This window comes from Uloborus diversus, chromosome 3, assembly GCF_026930045.1.
Source record: "Uloborus diversus isolate 005 chromosome 3, Udiv.v.3.1, whole genome shotgun sequence".
Lineage (NCBI taxonomy): Eukaryota > Metazoa > Arthropoda > Arachnida > Araneae > Uloboridae > Uloborus > Uloborus diversus.
In genome coordinates, this window is record NC_072733.1 from 93,975,296 (window position 1) to 94,002,695 (window position 27,400).

Sequence of the window (27,400 nt, forward strand, 5' to 3'; positions counted from 1 at the left end):
TTGCTTATGGAATTTTTTCTTCTCACGACCTTTAGAAAGTTACTCCAAATTAATAAAGAAATATAATTTATTGGATTTTTTGAAAAATAGAAAGTTAATGGCTATTCTGTTTTAGTAATATGTTTATTAAAACAAAAAGTTTGGTATTCTACGTATGGTTAATGCTTAATATAGACATTTGGCTTCAGTGGACTAGAGTTAATCTTTAAAAGTAGAAAAATTGCATGAGAGAAACAAATAGTCATGCCTAAGAATTGTGAGTGAATGTCGTTTGACATTGCAAGGATATGTATTCATATTGCTGCTGGATATTACTTTCGAATATTTATAAAACTTATAAAGACGTTTCCGTAAATAATATATAATATTTTTTTTTCTTTGACAGCTTATTTCGGAATAAGCCTCATCATTCTATACTAGATGCTCACAATGTTTATTTTGCAACTATTAAATCTTTAAGGTGTTTATGAGGCCTTATGGTATTGATAAAGAAAATTTATTTAGAAATTAAAAAAGTACACATTTTTCTTTTATTTTGATCTTTATCTCATCAGGTTTATTTTTAATTGATAGAGTATTAGCTAGAGGCATATACATATAGGAGGCTCTAACATTGAAAGCTAAAAATGGCGTCTGTGAAAGAAAAAACTCCCAGAGGCATCACGAGAGGGTTACTGAGCCCCTAACTGTGGTTTTGACACATATTGCCAATTCTAGTATGACACTTTATATCCATATAAGGGCCGTTAGGGTCCAATCCTCATTCTCGAAAGGTAAATTCTGACTGCACTCTAGTCTGGCGCAAAGTTGAAAGTAGTCTAAATATTCTCATAACTGGGAAAGGTGCATACGTAAAAGAACTAATATAGTGGAGGAAACGTTTTGAGATTAGGAAAAAAATATTTTGAAAAGGAATATAAAGTAATTTATTTTAAATGATTTTTTTTATCAGTGCAAGATTGTGTAAACACCTTGCATATTATTTATGAATTACACTCGGAAAACACAGACAAAATACTTTGCAATGCTTACCAAAAACTGCAACAAAAAGACGCTATCACGCTACGCTTCATGGATTTTCTAGGATTATCCTTTTATTGGGGGTTTTCTTTATACTTTTATTTCAATGTAGTCTTCCTTTATAAGACTAGGTAGGGAGAATTCAATAAAAAATGAGCATTAGCAGAAAAAGCTGAGAAACGTATGCTTCTAAATCTTAACACTTGCTAGCACATTTAAGATAAAACTAAACGTTATTATATCAAAAAAGCAAAACCGACGCACAATTTTAGTTAAACTATGTTTTAACCTCTATAGTTTTACTAAATTTCCAGCATAATAAATAGCATTACCATTTTTTTGAAACGATCAGAAAAGTAGCCAGTTTTAATACAGATAGAAGACTAGAAAACCTTAGCTCAATTAGACTTAACTAAACCAACATTAATAAAAACTTGAATGTCTGCAAAAACCTTATATTTAGCTCATGACGTGAAATGTTTTAAATTGTTTATTTATACATAAATTGCTCAACAGAGATTAGGAGAAATATGAATAGACGTGTGCGCATACTTTAAAATTCGTTGCCATAAAATACGAATAGAATTCTATTAAAATTGCTCCTAGCCAAATAGCAAAGGGTATTGATTTTCTATGTTGATTACTAATTATATCCTTCTCAAAATTAAACTTACTGTTATAAGTACAATTATACCTTAGAAGTTTTTGTTGAAACAACCTTAAGAATCTGCATTACTCATTTCATTTCTCGATTATTGCTTGACTTTAAAGTGCCTTAAAAAATTTAAATGTTTCCAGAGCGAGAAATATTTAGACTATATCTAGATAGAAAATTTTAAAATTCCTTTTATAACTGAAAATAAATCTGAAAGAAATGTATTCCCTAGATTAATGTGTTCTCTAGATAATACATTGTATGCGTTACATATTTGGTAAAGCTGGATTTCAAAAGCATTTAATAACAATAAGCAAAATAAAAGAGATGTATGTTCCTTTTCGTGGCTATAAAAAATCTCAAACTAACAATGTCTATCACGAGTACAATAATTACAAAGTTGAACGGAATTCCTAAACATTGTAGATTAAAGATATATGTGTTACAATGTTAAACTCATTGTAACATTAAACATTTACTAAAAATATCTTAATTTCATTAGCTTAAAAAAAGCAGGTATTGTTTTATCATTAAGATTTTTTTTATATTCGTTTCATGACTGAAAATAAATCTGAAAGAAAAGTGTTTCCTAGATGATACATTGCATGCCATATATTTTTGGTAGAACTGGACTTTAAAAGCATTTAATAATAATAAAAAAAAAAAAAAAAACAGATCGATACTTTTTTTCGTGGCTTTTTAAAAACTCAAAACAGCAATGTCTATCACGAGTACAATAATTAAAAAGTTGAACGGAATTCTCGAAAGTTGTAGATTTTAAACCACTGCAGATATTTTATTTTTAAATCTATGTAAACTTGACCATGAACGTAAAATGAATTTAGCCAATTTGCTTCCCTGTCTTTATGGCTTTGAAATGTACTAAGTTACAATATTTAACATTTACTAATACATTATCTCTCTATCATTAGTTTAAAAACCTGCAGGAACTATTTATCATTTTAAAAACAATGTTTGCTTTTTGAATACAAACACTACATAACTTTGAGCTAAAAACGGCAGCCATTAATCAGACGATCGAGCCCGTACAAAAATATATTATTACGTCTTCATATCAAGCCCGAATAATAATATTGCTGTATTTAATATAGTTAGGAAATAAATATCAAGCCAAAATGATAAGTGTTTTCTCTTGTGTAAATGTGAGAGTGTTATTTCGTACCTACTTATTCGTTTCTGCATGTTGCCAAAACTTAATAGTTAATAGAGTTTTTTGCGATAAACATGATTGGGATTTTTCTGTTTCTTTATATCGAATTACTAATACGACGAATCACTGCGAAGTAGGAAAAGGACACAAAAAGAAATACTTGAATAACATTTAAGACTGTAAGCGGAATTAAACTCTTATTACTGAGCTATTAACTGTTTTATTAATATTTTATGTCAACAAAATTTATTTATTTCCGTATGCTTGTCAATACTATTGCAGTTTTTAAGATAAATATCTGGGTTTGTGTTTTTTATTGTAGCATATTACTAATATGACAATTAACTGTGACGTAGGAAGAGAATATTGAAGAAAATATTTAACTAACATTCAAAGTGGAATTGAACTTTCATCACTCATTTTTATTGCCTCACTAATATTTTAACGAGTGAAAGTTTTGGTATTTATTTTCATTTTATGTAAACAACTGATAGCATATTCAAAAGTAGACATCTCACAAAGGTTAAATTCAATAAGTTATCTTACTCTTTAAAATGTAAATGTGAAAGCACTTATTTCTGACATTGCAATGAAAAACAACTCATGGAAAACTAGGTTTTTGCAGATAAACTCTTGTTTTGTACGTGAATCAAAAATACACGAATATTTTCACTATTTATCCACTTCAGACTGACAAAAATATAGTACTGAATTAATGGATAAATAAAACAGAAAAGTTCAAGATACGTATTCAAATCTGCACATTCATGGTAATACAATTGATGTATTTGAAAGAACGACAAAAGTTTTGGAGAAACATACTGGGTGTTTGTAAAGTTATGCCCTGATAAATAAAATCTATAAGAACTATTGCAGATACATACATTTAAAAAAAATTATTCTTATCTCAAAACTTTTCCCCATTTTCTAGTACATTAGAAGCTAAAGTGAAGCAGGTGGCGCTAACGACGCAAACTCAAAATGGCGTCGGTGAAATAACTTGTTTCATCTATGAATAATGGCGTCATTTTACCAGTGGGTGTTAGTCAATAACAAAGTGTTTGTAGACTGGTCTTCAATATTGAAACATTAAAAGAAATAATGATAGACGTGATATCATTGGTAACAACAAATATGCCAATTAATTCTTGAAGCCAAGAGCACGACGAGAATTAATTTTATTGTCAAGGAACCAGAATCCTTGGTTATTACATATATTATCATCAAACCTACACCGTCAGAAAAAAATTCTGGCTTCTCTGATGTTGAATTTTGGCTCGAAGTTGAATTTTGTCTAGATTTCAGAAATACGAAAGGTGCACACGTAGATGAAATGAGGATTTCATTTTGAGGAGCAGTATTGCTCTTCAAATTCTGATATGCATGAAAATTGCATTTGAATTCTGATATCATATTTGAATATCAGAATTCAAATTCTGACCTGCTCCTTAGAGCAGGTCTGTGAAATTCAGGAGCAATTTTACGACGTTTGCTAAATTTACATTTTCAACAAGAAAACAAGCACATTTTAAGAAATTTAATACTTAATGTGCATTTAAATTGTTTTGAACAATGACCAGTTACAAACTTTTATCACAAAGAAGGACTGATGCAAATGGGCGATTATACAAATACAGGAACATTTACCGTATGAAAATTTCAAAAAACTTAACTTTTATCACGAAAAAAATTAAAACCATTTGCACCCTGTTTGTTAATAAAGATAGGCATCTGAAATCATTCAGTACACTGCATCGACACCTTTTTTTGTCATTCACTTCAAAAAAAATTTCAGTTTTTTTGTTTTTCTACATTGCGGCAATTGTCGATGCAATTTATGATACTGTATCGTTTTTTATGTTTTGAATCGCAGACTGCGATGCGACAGCACTTATTTCCTAAGCTACATAGAAGTGAATAAACACTACGGTAAAACAATATTGAGCAGGGGATCAAAGTTAAAAAATAATTATGAAAAAATCTGAAATAGTTCTTTTTAAATACATTCATTATCAGTACACGATTTTAGAATTACCCTATATATTTAAATAATGTTCATATTCTTTCTGCACAATAGGTCTTAGCCCCCCATAGGCTAATGAGACGCTAAGTATAGTTAGTTTAGTTTTTTGATACTCTTTTTGTAAAAGCTTTTTCGCTAGCAAACTGTATTTATTATTGCCAGTAAACTCCCAACCGCAATATATTCTTTAGAAAACGTATGTTGAGTAATTTCTTGCTAAAAACACTTGCTTTTACTACTGCAAACAGAAAATTTACTCTTTGTGGAAGCATTGATATTACTATAACTGTCAAATAACTATAAGACATAAAGTAGTGCATGGTTTTAGACAAGGGGACTAAATACAAAAATCTACATCTTGATTGGTTTTTCTTCATCTTCTTCGGGCTCTTTTGGTTTCATCCCGAGGCAGCGAGCGCACGGGTTCGATCCTTCAAGAACGTAAAAGTCTTTTCGTCGACAGTACACCACTATGCCAAGAAAAGATAGGAATCCAAACAGTCCACCCCAAAGGATTAGTTGATCTTTTCTAAAAAATCAATCATTCAATTATGTATTGGAAGAGTGGGTACACTGAAATATGAAAATTCATTATCATAAAAGTGGATCTAGAAAAACTACGAATTCACACCAACGAAAAGATAAATAAAAAAGGAAATGCAATTTTATATCACTGCCCTTCCAGTAAATTGGAACAGGGAGATACATAATATTTTGAATTTGTGAACTTTAAAAATATTATTATTTTCTTTTAAAATATAAATGATTGTTGCGATTTGGTTTTGGTATGAGTTATTGCTTTTGGGAAGGGAAATTTAATATTGTCTTGAACCACAATAGTAACACCTTCTACGTATTTATACGGGACTGAGATAAAATGGTTCTGAAAATTCTGGATTGGTAAATGTGTTTAAATTTTTATATTGTGATGTAGCATTTAATAAGAGAGCGGAATGCTTTCATTGTAGCCTTTGTCTATCACCAGTATAACAGCATATTTCATGTATGCTTCATAGAATCTCCAAGTACGCTTATCTGACATCTTTTTTTCTATACATGTTGAAATTTTGAAATGTAGATAGGTATTATTACATTTAGCATATTGCAATGAAATAATAAACACAATTAAAATAGAATAAGTACGAGATGAAAATAACTATGCGAAGATATTCAGCTATAATAATCGTAATTCCATTCAAGCATTCTAATTTTGTTGGAGGAGTGATTTCAAACTTTTTCATCATTATTTGTATCCACAGGCTAATTTTAATAAAATATAATTCAGTGTATAGTTTCTCCACTTTTTTTTAAAAAGTAGTACCATGGGAGATGTGGGACGCGAATTAATAGTGTCTCACTGTTTCCTCATTGCAATATATAAACACATTTGGAGACATTGTCAGACAAGAAAAATCATCAACATACTTTGTAATACATACGACAATCTCAACTACAGCTAAAAGGAACATTAAACAACTAGACGACCTGTGCTTCGAAGCGTTTCACATGGCACTCCACTCTTTAAAAATTTTAAAGAAAGAGCACTATGAAAAAGAATCGGAAAAAATAAACCGAAAAAATTAAACGCTGAAAAGAAGGCATGTAATTTAAAGACTTCAGTTACAAAACCTCGTTAAATACAATGGTGTGATCATGTGATCATCGCCCACCTTTTGGTTGTACGTATTTTCAAAGCAAACAAAAATATCATTAAAAGTTTCTGCTCGTGAAAAGGCAGTAATTGTGCATGTAAATAAAGGGGGTTGTCGCAAATACAATCCTGCCTATGTGAGCGTCTGACGAAAAAAAAACCATTAAGTGGATACTTACTGGCACGGACTCGAACTGGTGCCATTCTGATTATCAGCACGACATTCCAACTAACCGAGCAAATGCGCTGAATTTCGAATGCTATTCATTGAAGCAATGTGTAATAGAAAACAGCAGAAAAGCTTTTCACCCCACCCCCCCAAAAAAAAAGACAATGCTTATATGTTTTGTCATTAGCCAGAATGATACGCTTTAAAATTATACGAAAACGTGTAATTAGATTAAGGAAAAAGGGAGATCTCGCGTACCAATTGAGACAAACATTCTAGAGAAAAAATAAATAAGATTGAAAAGAAGTGTTTTTATTTTTGGAAAATGATGCAGTTTCTTATATCAGGCTGCTTTAACCGATACGGCTTGGATGCCAGCACATGTTTTGTTTAATCGAACACTTAAAATTCAAAACCGAAACCAGTTGAACTTAGTCCGTATTTTAAGTGTAATTTTTCGAACGTAGACAAAATGCAGTTTTTTTTCCGCAGAAAGCAGAGGAGAAAATGACTTTTTATTTGTGAAATTGATAGTAGTTTTGATGTTTTACTTCGTTTTCGAATAAATAGTTAAAGGTTCACTGAGTGAAATGCATAATTTCAATTTGAGGTAGTATTTTTTCTTTATAAAAAAAGGTGAAACACTGCTATTAAAAAAGAAATCTACATTTCAGCATACGAAGAAAAAGGTTTTCTGCACAAAAATGATTAACTTGAGGTCTGAATTTTTAAATCTAATACATTTTTTTAATGCTTACATTATGCTTAGTTTACTGAGCGAAACTAAAGCTTAAAAAAAAAGAAACAACTGCCTTCAATTAATAGCTAACTTATCTGAATATTAACTGTACCCTGCATTAATGAGTCGAAACACCAAGGAACATTCACGCATTTATTTTATTGCCTTACGTTTGTTATTTAATGTATGTTATGAGTACCTGAAATGCGTAATATTTTATTGGAATTTTGCTTAAAAAATAAAATCTGCATAAGAACTACAGGCTGCATCAGTAATTTGAAACAGCAAGGAGCATTTCCGAAAAATTGATTTTTGGATCATAGGTATATTTTTCGTAATTAGCCGTCCCGATAAGCATTAAAATGAGGGGGGGAATATCTTCAAGAAATAAGAAAATCTCGCGTACCGACAGAAAAATAATCCGCAGAAATAATATATAAGATAAGATATTGAAGAGAAGTGTTTTCATTTTTGAAAATTTATGCAATTTGTTATCGCAGGCTGCTTGAACCGTTATGGCTTAGCTGGCAGCAAGTGTTCATCATTTAACAGAACGGTTAAAATACGAAATCAGTTGAACTAAGTTCGTTTTTTAAGCGTATCTTTTCGAATATAATAAAAATGTGACTGGCTATATGTTTTTTGCAGAAAGAAGAAGGAAAAAAAATGATATCTTACCCATGAAGTTGTTAGTAACTTTAATGTTCTACTTCGTATTCTAAAAATTATTCATAGGTTAACTAAATGAAAAGCATAATTTCAATTTGGGGTAGTTTTTTTTTTATTTTTTTTTTATTTTATTTATTTATTTTTTTTTTTTTTTTTATTGTACAAAGAGTCAAAAACTGCCATTAGAAGAAAGCTTTAATTTTCTGACAGGAGCCAAAGCTTTAATAAAAAATGAAAAAAAAAAAAAAAAAAAACTTCCGAGCAACAGTGCAACAGTCAAGTTATACAGACTGCAGCTTTCCCGGCTCATTTGTTTTGCTGCCTCACGTACCTTATTTGTTGCATGGTAAGTGTACACGTAATGCATAATATAGGTCTATTTTTTTCGATTTCCGCAGATGATCCAGGGCAGGCCCAAACACTCGCTCATCTGGTTATCAGACGAACGCTCTACCAATCGAGCCATTCAGCTCTGTCGGTCACAGCGCAAGTTAAACTTATAAATTTAACCGAAAACCTCAGTCCGGTGTTTTAAAACAGTTTTTTTTGACTGGAAAAACAATGTTTAGACCGTGGTTCTATTTTTCGTCATTAACCTGCACGATAAGCTTTATAATGAGGTGTAAATCAAAGAAATCGATCGAGAATTGAGGAAGATCTCGCTTAGGAACCAAAAACATGCTACAGAAATAATATTTAAGGATAGACAAATGTAGGATTAAAAACATCAGTCTGTAAAGCTTTTCTAACCGTTCATAATCAATGCAACAAAAAATGCAGATATTTTAGTTCGATGGGTTAGTTTTTGTACACCTTATTTAAAAGCAGCTTCTTTTCCATAAAACCTTTTGTTCACAGTATGTCAACTTGAATTTAAAAAATGTTTGTCAAGCCAGAAATATCCAAACAGAAAATAAATTGCTGGTGTCAGTGTGCCCACTCTTCCCCTGTATCAGTTATGATAGAACGTTAAACTAAAAAAAAATATATATATATATATTACAAGTAAATAGAGCTTTTTTAAGAGTTATATTAACAAACAAATGCTATTTGTGAAGTACAAACATGAACACAAAATGCTGGAAAACCCATATGAAAGTGCCATACCAAATAAACAGGACTTACTTAAAAAAAATTGTAGAAAAGTTTTTAAAATAAGTATAATCACTCAAATTTTGAATAACACACACACAAACTTTAGGTGATTAAGCTCAAGTCATTATTATGCCCACAAATTATAGTTTCATTGAGACAAAATATGTGAGAAAGTATTTTGAAAGAAACTACATCGTATGCAGCATAACTGCAAAACTATCAACAAATCAACCGAAGGTTTAACGAAGAATTGAGTAAAGCTATCTGGGGTTCATTTTTATTCAGGCATAAAAGAGTTCAAAAATTAACATAAAAAAACACTTACACAATAAACGGAAAACATGAATGAAATTTTAAATTCAATCTTTACTAGAAACATACGGCTGAAATGCAAATTGGCTAAGAAATAAATTAAAGAAACAAAGTTTAAAAAAAAAATCATCAGATACGTTTGGATGCAACTAATAGAATTCATCGGAATACGCTAGATTTGTTCCATAAAATATTTTCCATTAAATTTCTCGTTTAAAAGTTTTATTTCAGTTGAGTGTGCAAAGCTGTAAAAAGTACAGTTAACTTCTGGATTAAAGGTTTTTGCTTCAAACCTGATTTGTTTATAGAATTTTACAGTATTTTCCATGACTTTGGGAAAAGATTTCAAATAAAGGCTAAACCTGCAGTTTTACGGAAAGTTTCATTACTTTTCGTATAAACTTCAATATTTATATTGAATTGATTTTTGAGGTAATCCTTTTTCTTCCTTCGTTTCGACTATTTTACTTTTACTTGTAGCTTTGGAATATCCTACTGTTGGAGCTACTCTCCAATAAAAAAAAGAAAAATACATAAATAAAATATACACAGCATATAAAAATTAAAATCAAATTTAAAATAACATTCATCACATAAATTATATTTTTTATGCAAATGTTTTTGACTAGTTTTGAACAATTTTTGAGAAAGAAGAAATTTTCTGGTGAAAAAGGAAACCAACACACAAATTCAGAGAAAGTAACTTAGTTTTGAGAGAAAAGTATTTTGTTCTCAGTGTATAAAATCTACTTTTTGAGCTCTTTAAGATTAATTAATATTATTCTTTAAAAGTTATTTTTTAATCCACAAATGTTAATACTATTAATTATTCATTAAAAATCCCATCTCTTTGTTTATTTTTCGGATTACGAAAAATAATAAGAAAAAAATGTTGTGCTCAAAGATTTTACATTATTGTTTTCCGTTCAACCAATATACATTGCTTAAAAAAACAATCTTAGAGATATGATTCGCTCCAAACTCTCTTATGTACTGTCTTTTTTTCAAGGAAAATTAAAAGTATATTTGAAAGTTATGAACTTATGATCTTAGCAATAATAGATAACTTAATATTCAGGCAGAAATAGTCTTACTTTAACAACTTATTTTCATATTTAGAGATTAGTATATCATTATTTTCAAGAATATGTTTATAACAGTTAGAAAATAAAAGTTTTTATTATTACTATTTTTTTTTAATTAATGGGCGAGTCTCGAAAAAATGTCCCGTGCGTAATGCTAAGTTTTTTATTTTTTCCAGCTACCCAAAGCCTTCAAAAAATAATGCTGTCAGGGCTTTTATACATGCTTTTATATACTATCAAAACATAACAGTTAATCCCATATTTAATTAATAGTTACTTGAATAAAATAAAAAACTGAGCGTTACGCACGGGAGATTTTTTCGAGAATCGCCGTAATAAGTGTTACTAAATTTATCCATTATTTTTAATAGGATTCAAATGAAGGGTACAGGTTAAACCCTTCGTCAGTAAAAAAAAAAAAAAAAAGCTAATTTTGCGAAAAACGCATTTTAATGTTTGACTGATGAGCTTTTTCCCCAGTACCATCTATTTTTGATCAAATATTTCTGCTGACATACGGAGTTTTGTCAAAAGATGATAGACTATTCGAAAGGTATACTTCAGCAACCACTAGACTGCATCATTATTTCGTTTCCTTGCAAAAGCTGACTGACGGAGTTTTTCCCCTGTACCCTTCAAATGCTTAACTTATAATTTTACTTGCAGTACCCGCACGGCGAGGCCCGTGCTAAGAATTTAAAGGAAGTCCCTTGAATGAAAAAAAAATCCACGATGCCTTCCATCCCTTCTGATGTGAAATGATCATTTTTCTTCAACTAAAATGCATACACACATTATCAAAAATCTATTAGAGTCTCTTTGGAATTTAAAACTATTCACCAAAACATATAAAAAGATTAACATTAGCTTATCATCGCTTAACGCGCCAAGCATCCACGTTACCATAACCCTACCCTTCAGCGAATGAAGTTTTTTTTCCTGCAATTTAAAATGTTTCGCCAAATAAAGAATACTATGGTAAAAACGTTACAAAGAACAATCACTATTGAATAATACGACAAATAAAATTATTAACTTACATAAGTAACTATCTTTAATTATTAGAACAAAAATAACAGTGTAAAAATAAGGAAAACAAAACCCAATAGAAAAATCATGCAAAATCAAATTATGTACCTGAATATCGAAAAAAAATGCATTCAAAAATCAGTTCGCTGACCACAGCAGTCCCACAATAGCGTAGCTATCAACACTGTCGGCCAGCTCCCTCTCGAGTTAACTTACCCCACCATCTATTAGAAATTCATAGAACTGAATAATTAAACATTTAATTTGCAATTACAAATGTTTCGGGAACGCGGTCGAACGAGATAAAAAGTATCCTATGTCCGTCTCCTGATTCTATGCTACCACTCTACCAATTTTCAGCGAAATCGGTTCAGCTGTTCTTGAGTTATAAACAGTGTAACTAACGCGACTTTCTTTTATATAGTTAAAGTTTTTGGCAAAACAAATTGATTTGATGCATTTCATTCCATTGATAGTAACCTTTTTCCCATAGATGAAAACCCTTATTTAGATAAAGAGCATTTGCGTCATTTATTATGGTTTATTATACTACTCACTGCCAGCAGTTAAGCGCGGAAAGAAGAATATTAATTTCCGAAAGTTAATCGGAATTGGAAAACAGTGAATTGGAAACCATTTTGCAATCTTGCACTTGCTAGGGTTCCACGTGACACAGGGGCCCCAAAATGGACCGGTTTTTCAAACTATTCCCTCAAAATGGACCGCTCTCAAACAAGTTTAAGAACGATAGAGGGACCTCGAAAATTGCCTCAAAAATTATTTGCAGTCAGCCCCTTAACCACTAACTTGTAAATAGACGTTGCAATTTTATGCAGAGATAGTGCGAGCGATGTATTCACGCGTAAATTGACGCTATAAAAGCATTTGATGTAAAACATGCCCGAAGACAACAGTTCCATTGCTTTTTAATTTATTTCTTCAGCATAAATTTAAAGATTGGATATGTCTCTGCTAGTAGTTTTCACTCTTTCACGTACTGCGTGATCTCACTTTTTTTTACAGAATTGTTTAGCTTTTTAAAAAACCTTTTTTAGATTCTAATGTTTTAAAAAACTGTTTTCACTTTCTGTAGGTTATTAAAACATCACGTATCATCAATATTTTTACTTTATCAAATCATAAGTATTATGTGTATCTATTTGAGAGTAGCTTTCGAAGTAACGGAGTTATTATGTATCAATTTCGTTCAAACCGTTTTTTTTTCTGCTGCTTAGATTGAATTTTATTGGAAATTTTTTGATGCTCTCTAGGTTTTGATTTCACATATTTATTCACTCTAATTGTTTTCGGATCGTTATCTCAGTCAGATTCTTCTTTTCTTGGCTTAGCTATTTTATAATTTTCTCGACTTCGCCTTACTGTAAATATGAGGAATACTTTTAATGGTAATAATTCCACAAGTTTTTTTTTTTTGAATGCTACCATTATGTTTTTAGAATTTATGTTTTATATTTGACAACAAAAAAAGGATTTGCTTTTACTGAATACTGTACACCTCGTTCGTTTGTCAATTTTGTTTATAGTGGTTGTAAGGAATTAAACAGATAAAAAAAGTAAAGTATACAAAAACTCTCCGAGGAACAAAAAAAAATCGACTACCTACTATTACATTTAACAACTCAATAAATTGAAACTACCACGTGCATATTATTTTTTAATATTTATCGTCATCCCTCATTAATCTTAAATTCAACCACGTGTTGACACTACAAACAGTATGTTCTTACACTATGTAATCTTCTGAACTACTTTTTCAAATCTTATATATAGAGTGTAGTGACTCACTTATTTTCCCACAGCATTGAATATTTACAGAGATAGTTGATATTTACATATGTTTCTGTTTTATGTCAGAAGGAGTGCTTAGCATGCCCACAAGCATTTTTGAGGTGTTTGAAAACCACTTCAGCCCAAGAGAGAAAATTATGACATATTCGTCTAAAGCTGAGATGAAACAAAGCATTAGAAAGTGGTGACTCACCAAAAACTCACGTAACGACACATATGTGGGTCGCGATCTACACATTTAGAGTCCGTTGTTCTGTACATTCGTACAAAACCGGAAATTAACGATACATAACTGTATAAATAGCATTTTACTTTTCGTAAATGAATTTTATTTCTTTTAGAGTTTCAAGTTATCATCCTTAGTAATAAAATAATTCCATACAACACTTTCAGTCAGAACAACACTAACGTAAAACATGATTTGCAAAATATGTAATTATCGGAAGATGTGGAATGAAGTAAATACAAACTATACTGTAAAATGATAAATGACAGAGAAACAGTTATTAAGCGGCTAAAAAAGTTTTTGTATTATGGTTATCTTGTGTGCAGTCAAAATTTATGAACTTCGGTAAGTCAAGACGGAAAACTCTGCGTGTTAGAAGCCAAAAATATGCGAACTAAGTTTATATTTTTCAAAGAAATGCTTATAGCTTATAAATGCTTATTTAAAAAAAAAACTTGCTGACCATCGCGTTCTTCCTAAGGTGATTTTATGACAGGAGCTGGCTGTATATATGTATGTACATATATATATTGCACATTTTATATAATATATGGCGTATTGTCTACTTTTTTGCAGCTTTTACAGATAACGTCTGTGAGTTTCTTTCACGTGTCGTATGGTTTGCTTGGCGTTAGTCATATTAATCTGCTTTTAGCTTTTTTTTAATGTTTTGAGTTTATCCTTTATACTAGATGTGTTTAGCTTTAGTTTTAATACGACTTCTGTTGTTTGTCATACTTAAAGTACTTAAAGTTTTTGAATTACATGCAATAGTATTTAATGCAGAGGTATAGAATTTGCTTTCTTTTGAATTTCATCATCGTATCAACTTTTGCTGCCTGCTTGGTCTTTATCACTATTTATGTAAGTCTGGGGAAGAGTTTACGTGATAAAACTGGTTTAACTCAACAATGTTGTTTCAAATCTTCAGTATATACGTTTTACAATGTTATACATCTTTATCGAAGAATCTGCAAGATTTTCAATATTTCTTAGACACTTTTACCAATTCTAAGTTGGGGTAACAGGAAATGAAAAACGCCTGAACTTCGTCCTCGAATTACTCGAATCAACAGATTGCTAACATTACATTTTTTCCCGCTCAACCTGCAAACTGAAATGAAGGTTCATTACAAACATCAGTCAATAACTTGGTATGTTTCATAAAGAAAATTCAATATTGACTTTGATAAGGCATATGTTAATTTTATTCTAACAAAAAACAGAAAATTTCGTATTTAGAGGAAAAGATCAGTAGAAATTTCTAAAAAGTAAAAATTCATAGCATTTCACAAAATAAGTTGTTTTTTCAAATTTATACTTACACTATAAGCCATTTATTTTTCTCGGCACAGCATGAAGGATTTCCATATTCTTTGCAACATCTTTGATCGGTTTCACATGTGTAAACATTGTCCATATCGTACCATCCTTTCTCGCTGTCAATCATGCAGTCCTTTTTAGCTGACAAAAATGCAAAATTTAAGATATTTTCTTCTTTATTTTCACTTAAGTACAATACCAATAAAACTAAATGATGCTTAGGCAACTAAATTTCAAACGTGTTAAAAAAATAAAAATCACACAATCATCAGAGCCCTGATAATTAAAATAAGCATCAAGCAGTACGAGTACAAACATTGTCATAAAATTAATATATATTATACAAATGAATTATTTTTTCTTTTAATGTCTTAAACAATGGAAACAAACTGTGAAAAAACTCAAAATTAAATTCCATTTTCAGATAAAACTGAAGTTTCCTGTCCAAAATTTTCAGAGCTCATTTCGAATAGCAATCATGATGTTTTAGCCTGACCGTTTCAGTTTTTTTTTTTTTTTTTTTTCCAAATCTAATTTATCTGTAGTATTACTTCAGATTTCTCAAAATATATTTTTTTTCATTCGGGATCTTTATGATTAGAATTTTACATTAAATGTTCAAATTTTTCTGCTTATTAAAGTGCTCACAAAAATCAAGCTCACATATTATCTCAACAATGGAAAATGGTATCATTGACCCTTATCAATTCCCGTAAGGTCCAATCTTTTCTATTACTTGGACCCCTTATTCAGTGTTGCCCAACCTACGGCTCGCAGGCCAGAACTGGCCCGCTTAGCCGATCCGTGGGCCCGCAGTTTTGTTTTGTGTTACAAATAGTAAAGCACAATTGATGACAATGTTACAAATTAAGAGAAAAGAGATTGGTTTCCAAAAAACAGCTGCATTTAAAAAAAGAAGCAGAGTAATAACAACAAATATTAGTTTTTCTTTTTCTTTCCTTTTCAATATTTTTCTGTGTTATTAAGGAAGTTTAAAAATATTTTGAAACTTTACACGTGTTCTGTCCCGCGAGAATGATTTAAACATAAGGTTCGGCCTTTTCGGATTAAAAAAAAAAGGTTGAGCACCACTGACTTTTTTCAATCTTGCATTGCACATCTTAAACACGAATTTAACGTAAGTCTGAGATTATTTCCTTCTTTTTCGTTTCTAGTGTCCATGTGGGTGATTTTCTACGGAAACGTAAGAAATCAGAGCCATATCTAAGTTTCTTACGTGATATATAAATATATATAGTATGCGGATACTATCTTATTTCAGTAGGTAAAACTAAGTGATAAACCTGAATGGGTTTTTTCAATATGTCAGTACTCAGATGAAGGTTATAAAGAGCTTTTTAAAATTAGCTCTCAAATCACAAGGCATATAAAATTAATCAAGGGAAGGGTCAGTTTTTTTAAGACATAGGCATAAGACAGGCGCATAATCACATAAAAATGATTATGCCCCTGTGTTTCAAAGAAGATGCGATGTATGCGATGGGAATCATGCTAAGGAAATCAATCAACGGAATGATTAATTCCAAAACCATAAAACTTTAAATTACAGTTAAGTAATTATTAACTCCAGAACATTTTAAAGAAAACATCAGCCTTTACTTTTCAGTGGATAGAACCCCGAGTTTTTGGGGTGGACGGAATCATATAATAGGGATCGATCTAGTCAACGTTAATTCCCATAATCGATTTTGAAACTTACAATGCAAAGTTCGGAAGTAAACCTTAGCTCCAAGTGGAGTAGATGCACTGTCGAAATTTTGTTCAACGAGGGTAGGGGGAAACTATTGCATTTGAAGCTGGTTTTCTTTGCTTATTTTATTTACAATTTGAGTGTTTCACAAAAATAGATTATTTTTCAAATTCAAAACCGTTTCAGATAGAAAAAAAATCGACTTTTTTTTTTTTTTAATAATTAAGAGTCGGAAAAAAACTGAGTCTGGCCCGATATGAACTCAAAGTACTGAGCCCACTTCATACAGACTCTAAAGCAGAATGATATGTTAATACATTGTGATACATAAGACTACATCGACAAACATATGTATATAATTGTATAGGGTAGACCGGGGCACGTTTACGCATGGGACACGTTTATGCGGTTTTCCAAAACGAGTTATAACTGGAGTTCCAACAATAATAACAGATTGATGCTGCTCCCTAGCAAATATTCTCATACGTTTTTGAGCCTTCGATCTAGCATGAGGAAAGGATAATCTGTTTTCTACCAAGTTGAGTAAATTTTGTGTTTAACGTTTTGAAAATTATTGTGAATAAATAATAGTTAAAAATAAACTAATACATAAAAATTAGCATATATTTATCCTTTTCTGAGAACTGTATATGTATGAAATGAAATGTCATTAAATTTTGTTGCACGTTATATAATAAATCCAAACTTGGCGATGGGGCACGTTTACGCACGTTCTTGCTGTGTCTTACTACTCTGTCTTACTTCTAAACGTGCCCCTGACGTTTTTTTCGCTCCGTATTGTCTCAAACCTTTTAAAGTTTTCAGGCTATTTAGTTATGAAAATTGCCAGTTAATTTTTAATTGAGTACCTAACAGATCCGTATTCTGTAACTATCAATCATAAAATGCTGTCTCATGCCAGTTTAGTTTTAACTGTATACATCATTCAGCCTGTAATAAACTTTCTTTACTTTAAAGATGATAGAGTATTATGTTCGAAACACTAACAGAACCACTTTATATATCAAAATAATGAAAAAGATTTTTCAACAAGGGTTTTTTGAAAAAAAAAAAGTTCAGACATGGAGCTCATAGGAGAGAGTTGATACTATGGTTTTACGCCGAAAAACAAGTGAAAAAATTGTAAAACGAATACCTAGTAAAAAATACCGGTTTCAATGATAGTTTAAATATCTTAGGAGGGAGTAGAACTAGCAGAACCAGATGCCATCAATGAAAAAAGTTTGAAACCAAAACCTGTCGCAGGGAAAAAGTTAGTACACTGTGAAAGGGAAATTAGTGAACGATTCTGATGACGAAGTAGAAAATTGTGTACACATCTATTGTTTTAAAGCACACAACTATTCCAAAAACTGACAAGACTGGGTTCAATGTCGTAGATGTCAAAACGTGGTCTGATGACAAGTATGCGAAAAGAAATAATTTATTTTTGTTAGTAAATCCAAAAGTAATGATGAAAGTGACTAAATAGTTTCTGCTTTTAATCAGCAATAATCCCTATGATTTTAGTTTAGCCTTTAAAATTCTCTTTAATTAATTATTTGTAATTTTCGTATTTTTAGACAGTGTTTTAGGAGAAACAAATCATTTAAATTTCGTTAAATATCTATTCTTGGTAACGTTTTTAATATGCGTAAACGAGCCCCACTCGATGCGTAAACTTGGACTCAAATATATATTTTTTTTTTCACGGTTAAAAACAAAAACTGAGCAACAACTGAATATACAAATATTGACTTCATTAACTGTTTCTTAAAACCACACTGCCTCCCCCCCTAAAGTTTCTTAAGTTAAACCAAAAAAATTTGAAAATTCATTAAAAAAAATCCGCGTACACATGCCCCGGTCTACTCCAACGTATCAGCGCGAATGTGTGTGTTTTGCAGCATAGTTTAAACAAAGAAATATCATTCAGTAAGATTATAATACAGTCTAATCCTGACTTACGCGAGGGATGCGTTCCAAGAGCCCTCGCGCAAGTCGAAATTTCGCGTTGTATAAAAGGGTATGTGTATTATTTTTTATAATTTTACCTGATTATTTTAGACACTTGTTAACTCCACTTTAAAACGTTTTAAACCATTCCTTAACTATACGTTACCGTTTCTTACATAAAGAACTGTTTTTTTTTTAAAAAGCTGTTTTAATCAACACAAAATACTGCACAAAATCACTAATCAACGGGAAAGAGAGGCATAAAATAAACCAGTGCGGTACGTACAGTATGTAGTAATAATAAAATGACGTTCTATAATAATACTGTAGAGTAGATCCAGTAATGATATTTGTAATTTTTAAAAGTGAATATTTTCATGATTTATGCTGCATGCTCAAATTGTTAATCTAATATATTTTTAAATACAGTTGCTTCGCTAGTTCTTTAATAATGTTTCCATCTATGGCAACACCCCTCTTCCTGATTTCTTTAATTCTCAATACAAGAACAGCTTCCATTTTCATAATTTTTACATTTTGCTTAGACACTCCATTCACGAAAAAAAATATTTTTAATAGCCAATAACAATGCCGATATTTTCACACGGCGATTCCCTTCTGAAAATTTTCGTATTGCGGGCGAGGAATTCGCGTTACGTCTGAAATTATTTACTGGTGAAAAAATCGCGTTATAGATATTTTGCGTAAGTCGAATCGCGTTATAGAGGTAGTCGACTGTATTTTCATAATGCTGCTTTAGAGAATTTTTATGTATACAAGTGGACTTAATTCTGGACACTTTTTAATTTTTTAAAGACCTCATCATTTAACATTGTATAAGGGATTGCTATATGTATTTATTTCACTTAAACTATTTACTTGTAACCTCTAACATATTTGTATTCATTCAATGTGAATGTTGAATTTTTTAATGTTCAATTCTTAAAAATAGCAAATGTTACATAGCAACAATATATTATAATTTCACAATATTAAATCGATTATTAAGTCAATATTTTGAAGGAAAACCATTACTTTTTACATTTTTCTTTTACCAAAGTTAATTATCCAAACAAATCAAAATTCCTTGGTTTTTGGTTTTTGTTTGCATTAAAAAAAAGGGATAATACTCACATGAAATGAACGCATACATATCATAGAAGTTATAAATAAATGATTTAGGGAACATGAATAAATCTAATAATCCATTATAAAAAGTTAAATTATGAAATTTAAAAAAATGAAAAGTATCCAAATTACGTCCACCTGTGTATGTGCATGCATATCATTTTCCAAAACCGAATCTCGGATAAAATTAAGCGCGAAGTGATCAAACAATGGGAAAAGCAATCGGTTTTCTTACACCATGGAATTTAGCTGAATTTCGGAAATATTTCATAGAAAAAAAAGTGCACTATTAATTAAACCATCTCCAACTTCTCCTCTTGAAAAGCCCAGAAACGCATTATACTCATTATAAAAATTACATTTATATTCTTTCGACGTGGCAGCTCTTTTTAATCATCCTATCTAGCGGTAATCCTTTAAACCCTTTATTTTACTTCATTCATTAATATATCAAGACCTTTTATTTTTATCCCATCGTTAAAAAGGAATAGTTCAACCTTCACCTATCATCTACTTCTACACTAACCTTTCCAATAGGAGCCCATCCCAGGACGTTAATGGGCACACTCTCGCTTCATGCGAAACTTCAACAATAAAAGAAAAAAATCCAAATTGAAATGCCGGCTGCTATTTTTGTTCAAAGTGTAGCATTTTGATACAGTGGTGTAAATGCTGTATTAGAAATATTAGCATAATCGTAAGATTGTCCCTAGACGGCTTAAAAAAATGGGATGATAATTACAAATAAAAGTTTTTTCTCCATTTGCTTGACTAGATTTGCAATCGCTACAGTTGTTAATCGTCACAAGCACATAAATTGTTTGGAATAGTGAAGCGCCGTTTAACGTTTCCCTTTTAAACGTTTTTTAAATTGGTCTTTGGCAGAGTCTGATACATAATAACGTATACCTGTTATACCTTTTTTTTTATTTATACGCTTTGTTCATTCAGTCGCTTCAAAAACGTATAAACGGTGCTTATTTAAATTATGTTGTCATTTTATTCACCAAATGTACATTTAATGATGTTCAGTTGGGAAACCGTAAAACAGTATTGTTCAAAATGTGTTTTATTTATTACAAAGTAAATTCTTTTTTCTAGTCCAGATTTTCGTTGTAACCATTTGAACATTCTATGCAACTAAAGGCTAAAACCACAAAAATATAATAAAAAATTAAGAAACGGGATTTGGGGGGGGGGGGTCTAAAATGTATTTATCTACATAAATCATTCGTAAAAAACCTCTAGGCGTTCAGAATAAAAATGCACAAATTAAATTAGAAGAAATTGCAATCCGAAGTTTTAGCTCGCTTTTTTTTCAGTCGGGCTTATACAATATAGAAAATTTAATGCTTTATCGTAAAAATATGGCGTTCCATTTAAACTTTATGATCCGATTCTGTCACACACTGAAATTTATTTTGTTGCAAATGCTGCAGGCTGCATACATGTCATAGTATTTATTGTTTCACATTGTTTTACAAAAAAATCAGAAATTTCTTTATAGTTCTGATAATGCATTATTGATAGTGAGTTATTTTTTTATTTTCTTTATTTTTTTTATATTTTATTATTTTTTTTTGTAGTATAATGATACAATACTAACAGTATAAGCAGTATATTAAAAATTAACTCATAAAATTTATTGAACTACAAAAACATTATCCTTAGATTTTATTAGTTCACATAGATTTTATTATATTTTATTAGTTCGCCCAAACTATGAGCAAAACTTACTTAAAAAACATTTACTTAAAAGAAAAAAAAAGTTTTGAATTTTGACTATTTATTCTCACTTCAAACATTATTAGCTTTTCAAAAAACCGGTATGATGCAGTCAAATAAAAATCATTGAATTTTTACATATTTGGTAAACTCAGGGAGACTGATCGACAATAATATTATATCATTTATAACGTATATATAATAACAGGCTTGATACTGGACATGAGGTTGCGTGGTTCCCACGAACTTTTCTGAAATTCCACTCAATAAAAATCCCTCTACAAATATAGTAACCAATTAAATCTTTTTCGCGAGAACGAGCTTAAAATCTTAATATGCTGCCACCTCTCACAAACTTTTATTCTCTTTCAAAACCAATTTCATTGCTTACCATATGTTATAATTTGATATATTTCCTGTTTCTGGATAAATTTCCTTCCATTTTTGAGGCATTTTCTTTAAAAAAAAATAACAGAAGATGAAGAAAGATAAGTAATTTTCGTTTCCAACACAGAACTAATATTTTCCCGCTTAGTCTAATATTAATTATACTATTTAGATAGTTCTAACTTATGTATGCAGCACATTATCCATTAATTGAATTAGATAATAACTAAAGCTTTATCTCGAAGATTTCGTTTTTAACTAACCTAAGCATTTTTCATGAAATTAAGAGACTCAACTTGGCAATTAATTACAACACTCCAAAATTTAATTCAAATAAGCAATATTAAAAGAAAGTTAAAACTTGAATTGCTAACATGTTTAGCAAACTCAAAAATAACGGAACAAAAAGGTAACAATTCGGGAAGAATGATAGATATCCTATTCCCTCCTCCCTAATGATGTCCTATTCCTCCCGCAACAGGATTTTTTTTTTTTTAATTTTTCTCACATAAAGCACACTACATTTAGGCTTAATTTGATAGTTTTAATAATATATCTTAGAGATTGTTCAAACATTTATAACATTCTCGTTTCATACAAAACACAACTGAGAAAATCATTGAGAAAATAATTTTTAACGATGTCTGGATTTTAACACACACAGAAACTAGACTCCTAAAAAATGACAACAATTCATCTTGTCTGAAGAATCTATTTTCATCTAATTTCATACAAATGGACGTATTTATGTGTAGAGAAAGCCCACAGAAGTATTTTTCCTGTCTTCCTATTACCGACGATGATACATGAAGGTGTTCACTTGTGGTATGGAGAGCGAGATCTTGGTGTGGTCTTAAACTGCTTGCTACTCTGCATGAAGAAGTTGTAGTTGCTCACTATATTGATATTCTGGTGGATCTAGGGCATCTTTTTGTCAAACTATATTTCCAAACTAATGCCAACTTTAATTAAGACGATCCACACTGCTCAAATCATCCAAAAAATAGTTAAAAATGGTGAGGTCCTTTTACTTGACTCATTTAGCCCCCTGATTTCAATATCATCGAACATTTGCGGGAATACATAGAGTAAAAACTTTTAGCTTGATTTCATCTATCATTTACAGTTTATACTTTTCCCCAAGAAGAATAGCTTCATTTTCAATCACAGGCTGATCATGACCTCTATGAAACCATTTTGTGCCGCATGAAGTCGAAGAGTGGTCAAACTCCCTATTAATGAAATTTTTCCCTTATCTCATAGGTATTTGTATTATTTTGTCGCCATTTTTGTTTTGTTGTTTAATTTTGTACATTAAAATTAAACAATTTACTTTAATTTAGAAAAAATATTCTCACTTTAACGGAAAACAGTTTTACTTTTCCGTGAAATGACAAAAACAGTTTTTTTTTTTCTTTTCTTCTCCTTAGTGGTAACCATGAATACATGCAATGAAAAACGAGGCATGAAACGGAATTAAGCGATAATTAGCGAAAATAAAGGGATTTTCGTTTTAAAAAGATACTACATTCTTGACATTTAAAATGACACCTTTTTTTTTTTTTTTTTTTTGCATGTTAAAACCCTGTTTTAAGACGAATCACTATTAAAATGCACAATAACTTCTGAGCTTTGATATAAAAACCAGAAAATCACGAGAATTAATTTTCCATTGAAGTGTAAGATAAAAATAAGGAACGTAATCGGGATATTAAAATATTTTAAGCGGCTATCTTTTCAAACAATAAGAAATATATTAAGTAATATCGATGCATTGAAATCCTTACTTTGGAATTTGGCATCTAAAAAGGACTTCCTTCGATATTCATTTCTTTACAACATTTTGCAATCAATATATTCACGGGGAGAATGAAAGCAAAACGAAAAATCTCTTTTCACGCTTATATAAATCATTGCATTTAACCACGCGGTGAAAATTCTTTTTCTCCTGATAAAAAAATCTTGGTTATAATTGAAAACGCGCTTTCTAATTTCCTTGAATAAGTCAAAAGCAAAAGAATATCGTTTTTCTTTTCTTTTTTTTTTTCTCATAAAAGAAGCGAATTCTGTTTTTACTCTGACTGTAAGTGCGCAGTCGCAAGGAATTTATCAATTTTCTCCCGAAAATTTAATTTCAAGTTTGTTTTCTGAAGAATAATCTCAGTACGTATCGCCGAATGTCATATAATTCCACATTTTCTACATCCATTCTAACCTACCTTTAATCCACATTTTGCGTACTTTTTATGAGTAGTATGCCATTGTTTTTATGTAGCAAGTAATCGTTAAAAGACCTTAATTTATTGTTTTTTCTTTATTACCCTTTATTGCTCTATTCCTTTTACGCACCCTTAACAATGAGCTTTTTCATTTTTGCTTGAAACGACCAGTCTGAAAGAAAATGCCGTTAAAGAAGAATAGGCACGTAAATTTCAAACGTCATAATTGTCTTTCACTGGGGCAAACCTTTTACTTGACAAGACTGCAAAATAATAGATAATTCTGAAGGCATTTTAGCTTTTGGAGAACATAGAAAAACTCTATTTTGTTAAGACAAAATTGTCATAGGAATGATCTCTTTATGAACGTAATAACCATAAAATGCAAAACTCTTTAGCTGACAGTAACATATTATTCGTAAATTGAATGGGAGATAGTGCAAATATTCCATGTTTTTACCGTTTAAACTTTTTCTTTAACCAAATACAATTGTTAATCATATTTTTATTAAGCATGATGATAAATTTAAAAAACTTAAAGTATTTTTAAATTTTCTCGTAGTTATGAATACGAGGGCAAATCAAAAAAATCTTTGCGCCTGTTTTTTTATTCGCCAAAAAAAGGCACATACAGGTATTTTACAAATATACGAAGTGTACTACGTACCTTCCATTATTTCTCCACATAGTCACCACACCGATTCAGACATTTGTCTCATCGCAACACTAAATTAAAGATCCCCCTGTGGTAAATTCTACCGGCTGCCTGTGGAACCACCGTCATACCGCGTTCTTAGCTTCTTCCATATTTTTGCTAAAAAAAATAAAAAAAAGGCGCAAAGACTTTTTGATTTGCCCTCGTAGATTGGCATAGTACAGTAAAATTTGTTTACAGCCAATACCGGTGCAACTAAATATCCGTTTTAGCGAAATAAATTTTAGCCCTGTTTTAATTTCCATTGCATTGTTTGAATTCTATTACAACGAAACTCCCGTTACAACGAACACAATTTACGGGCCCTTGAAGATCTTTGTAACGGGATTTAACTGTATAATTATTTAAATCATGAAAATGTCTTTTCAACGTAATGCGTTTCAGCTATTCAAGTGCTTCTTGGTTTTTAACACAGGTTTCTTAGTCGTAAAAATGTTTACTTTTTACGTATGTGTACTTACAGGGAAGCGGGGCAAAACGGCGCTTTTAAGCTTTGAATTGAAATTACAAGACATTTGGAGACAAATTTGTTAACATACTACTTCGTGCATTTAAAAGGCAGTATTTTGAGTTCGGAAGTTCTGATGTATATAGTTAGTTTTTTTTTTTTTTTTTTTTTCTCAATCAAGGATCTTTATTACCTTAAAATTATACAAAAAGGTAAGAAGAAATTTGGTAATTTTTTACTCCTAAAATAAATGGCTGACAGACATTAAATACAGGTTTAATTGTTTTTAATGGTTATATTAGTTCAATAATCGATATTCTTCTCATCAGATTGCAGCACATATTACGTAAAAAAGAGAGGGGTCGGTTTGATCGACTTTACGGTTCTGACCCACTTTTCGTAAAGCATTTTTTTAAAAATAAATGTAACAAAACGTTTAAAATATTTATTTAGGGGAAAACATTCCTGTCGAGACTAAATTATTTTTAAATGAATTGATAATCAATACTTCAAGCAATAACTCCACGGATAATATCAAATTTTAAAAAAAGAACGAGAAAAATGGAATAAATTACTTTGGTTTAAACATACACAACCCCAACAACAAAAAAACTTTGGCGCAAACTTTAAATTTAGTCAACCACAAATATTTTGTCTCAAAATAGTGAGCTGCTACTTCGTAAGGTTTGAATTTGAGACGAAAATTAAAAACATTTTTGAAGATTAGACAGACTTTAAAAAAAAAAAAAGAAAGAAAAGTCTGAAAAGCAGTTGCATTATTTGCCTGACTAACAGTTGGTCTCACGTTTTAAAACAAAATTGCATTCGATGGATTAAGAAAATTACTATGTCTTAACTCGTGTCAAAAAGTGGAAAAAAGTTGTCCATGCGAGCTTTTATACTAAAGAAACAGTAGTAAACTTTGTAATTTGCATACTGTATTTGGAAAAAACTTGTTTAAAAAAATTACAAACTTTTTTTTGAATCTAGATTATTTCAGGAAAATAATGTTTATGTCAGGAAAATAGTTTATATTATCGTTTCACTCTTTCATGTTTGCCTTTAAAAAAGAAAAATTCAACATTTAATGTGAGATTAAACAGTTTATTTCGATAATTTTTTAAAAAAAGAATGAAATTCATACTTTGCTTTGGATCCCTTAAAATTACATACTTCTGATCACAAAGGCTGCACGAAAATAATGACTTTCTTATGTTAAAGCCTTATAATTATTTTCCTTATTTGTAGTTAACTATAAAAAAATAATAATACAACCATTTTCGTTGTATTTTGTGAACTTTCTTTCAATCCGTCGAATTCAACCCAACAATACTTGTAACGAATTAACTTTAATAAATTATTTAGAAGAAAAAACATCATATCATGAGATACTATTTCCTATATTAACACAGAAACAACATTCTAGTGAGTATTTCTGGCCTCGAATGCTGCACGAATATAATGACCTTTCTATGTTAAGGCCTTATAAATCATCATTTTCCTTATTCGTAGTTAAAGATGAAAAAATAATACAGCCGTTTTCGTTGTATTTTGTGAACTTTCCTTAAATCTGTTGAATTCAACCCAATAATATTTTGTAAAAAATTAATCTCAATAAATTATTTAGAGGAAAAACCATAACATGAGATAATATTTTCTGTGTTCAAATAATCATTTTCCTTAATCGTAGTTAACAATGAAAAAATAATGCAACTGTTTATTTTGTATTTTATTAACTTTCCTTCAATCTGTCAAATTCAACCCAACAGTAGTTGTAAAAAATTAACTTCAGTAAATTGTTTAGAAGAGAAAAAATCATATCAGGAGATACTGTTTCCTACATTAACAACAACATTTCAACGAGCTTTCTAGAAAAACATTTTTTTACTTGAATATTCAAAAGCATTTGTAGATTTCCTGAAGAAGATTTCATCAGTTGCGGTGCTATTAAGTAACTTAATTTCTGTTTGTAAACAGACCATGCTTCAGGGAAACCTTGACTCACCTTCACAGCTCCAAGTGTAATAGCTGACAACAAGCACAGCTACAAGAAATGAAAGCCACAATATTCGACCCATAAACGTGTCTGCCATGTTTTCTTGCACAGCTTCCTACTGCCAATGATCCGAAAAAAG

The 27,400-nt window shown here is 30.5% G+C and overlaps 1 protein-coding gene across 1 annotated transcript; it reads right to left on the reverse strand.

The window, feature by feature from the left end:
* Nucleotides 1–4,925: 4,925 nt before the first annotated feature.
* LOC129218512 (uncharacterized) lies at nt 4,926–27,400 on the reverse strand. The gene is made up of 3 exons (XM_054852800.1): nt 27,271–27,400; nt 14,979–15,117; nt 4,926–5,398 (listed from the first exon to the last, which is right to left on the reverse strand). The coding sequence occupies exons 1-3, from the start codon at nt 27,356–27,358 to the stop codon at nt 5,221–5,223; spliced, it is 405 nt and encodes a 134-aa protein (XP_054708775.1). The 5' UTR covers nt 27,359–27,400; the 3' UTR covers nt 4,926–5,220.

Coding starts and splice junctions, on each gene's coding strand:
- LOC129218512 (XM_054852800.1), bottom strand. CDS start 27,358: ATGGCAGACACGTTTATGGGTCGAATATTGTGGCTTTCATTTCTTGTA. Junction 15,118..27,270: donor TTACACTTGGAGCTGTGAAG/GTGAGTCAAGGT, acceptor CATTTTTGTCAG/CTAAAAAGGACTGCATGATT. Junction 5,399..14,978: donor AAAAATAAATGGCTTATAGT/GTAAGTATAAAT, acceptor TTGATTTTTTAG/AAAAGATCAACTAATCCTTT.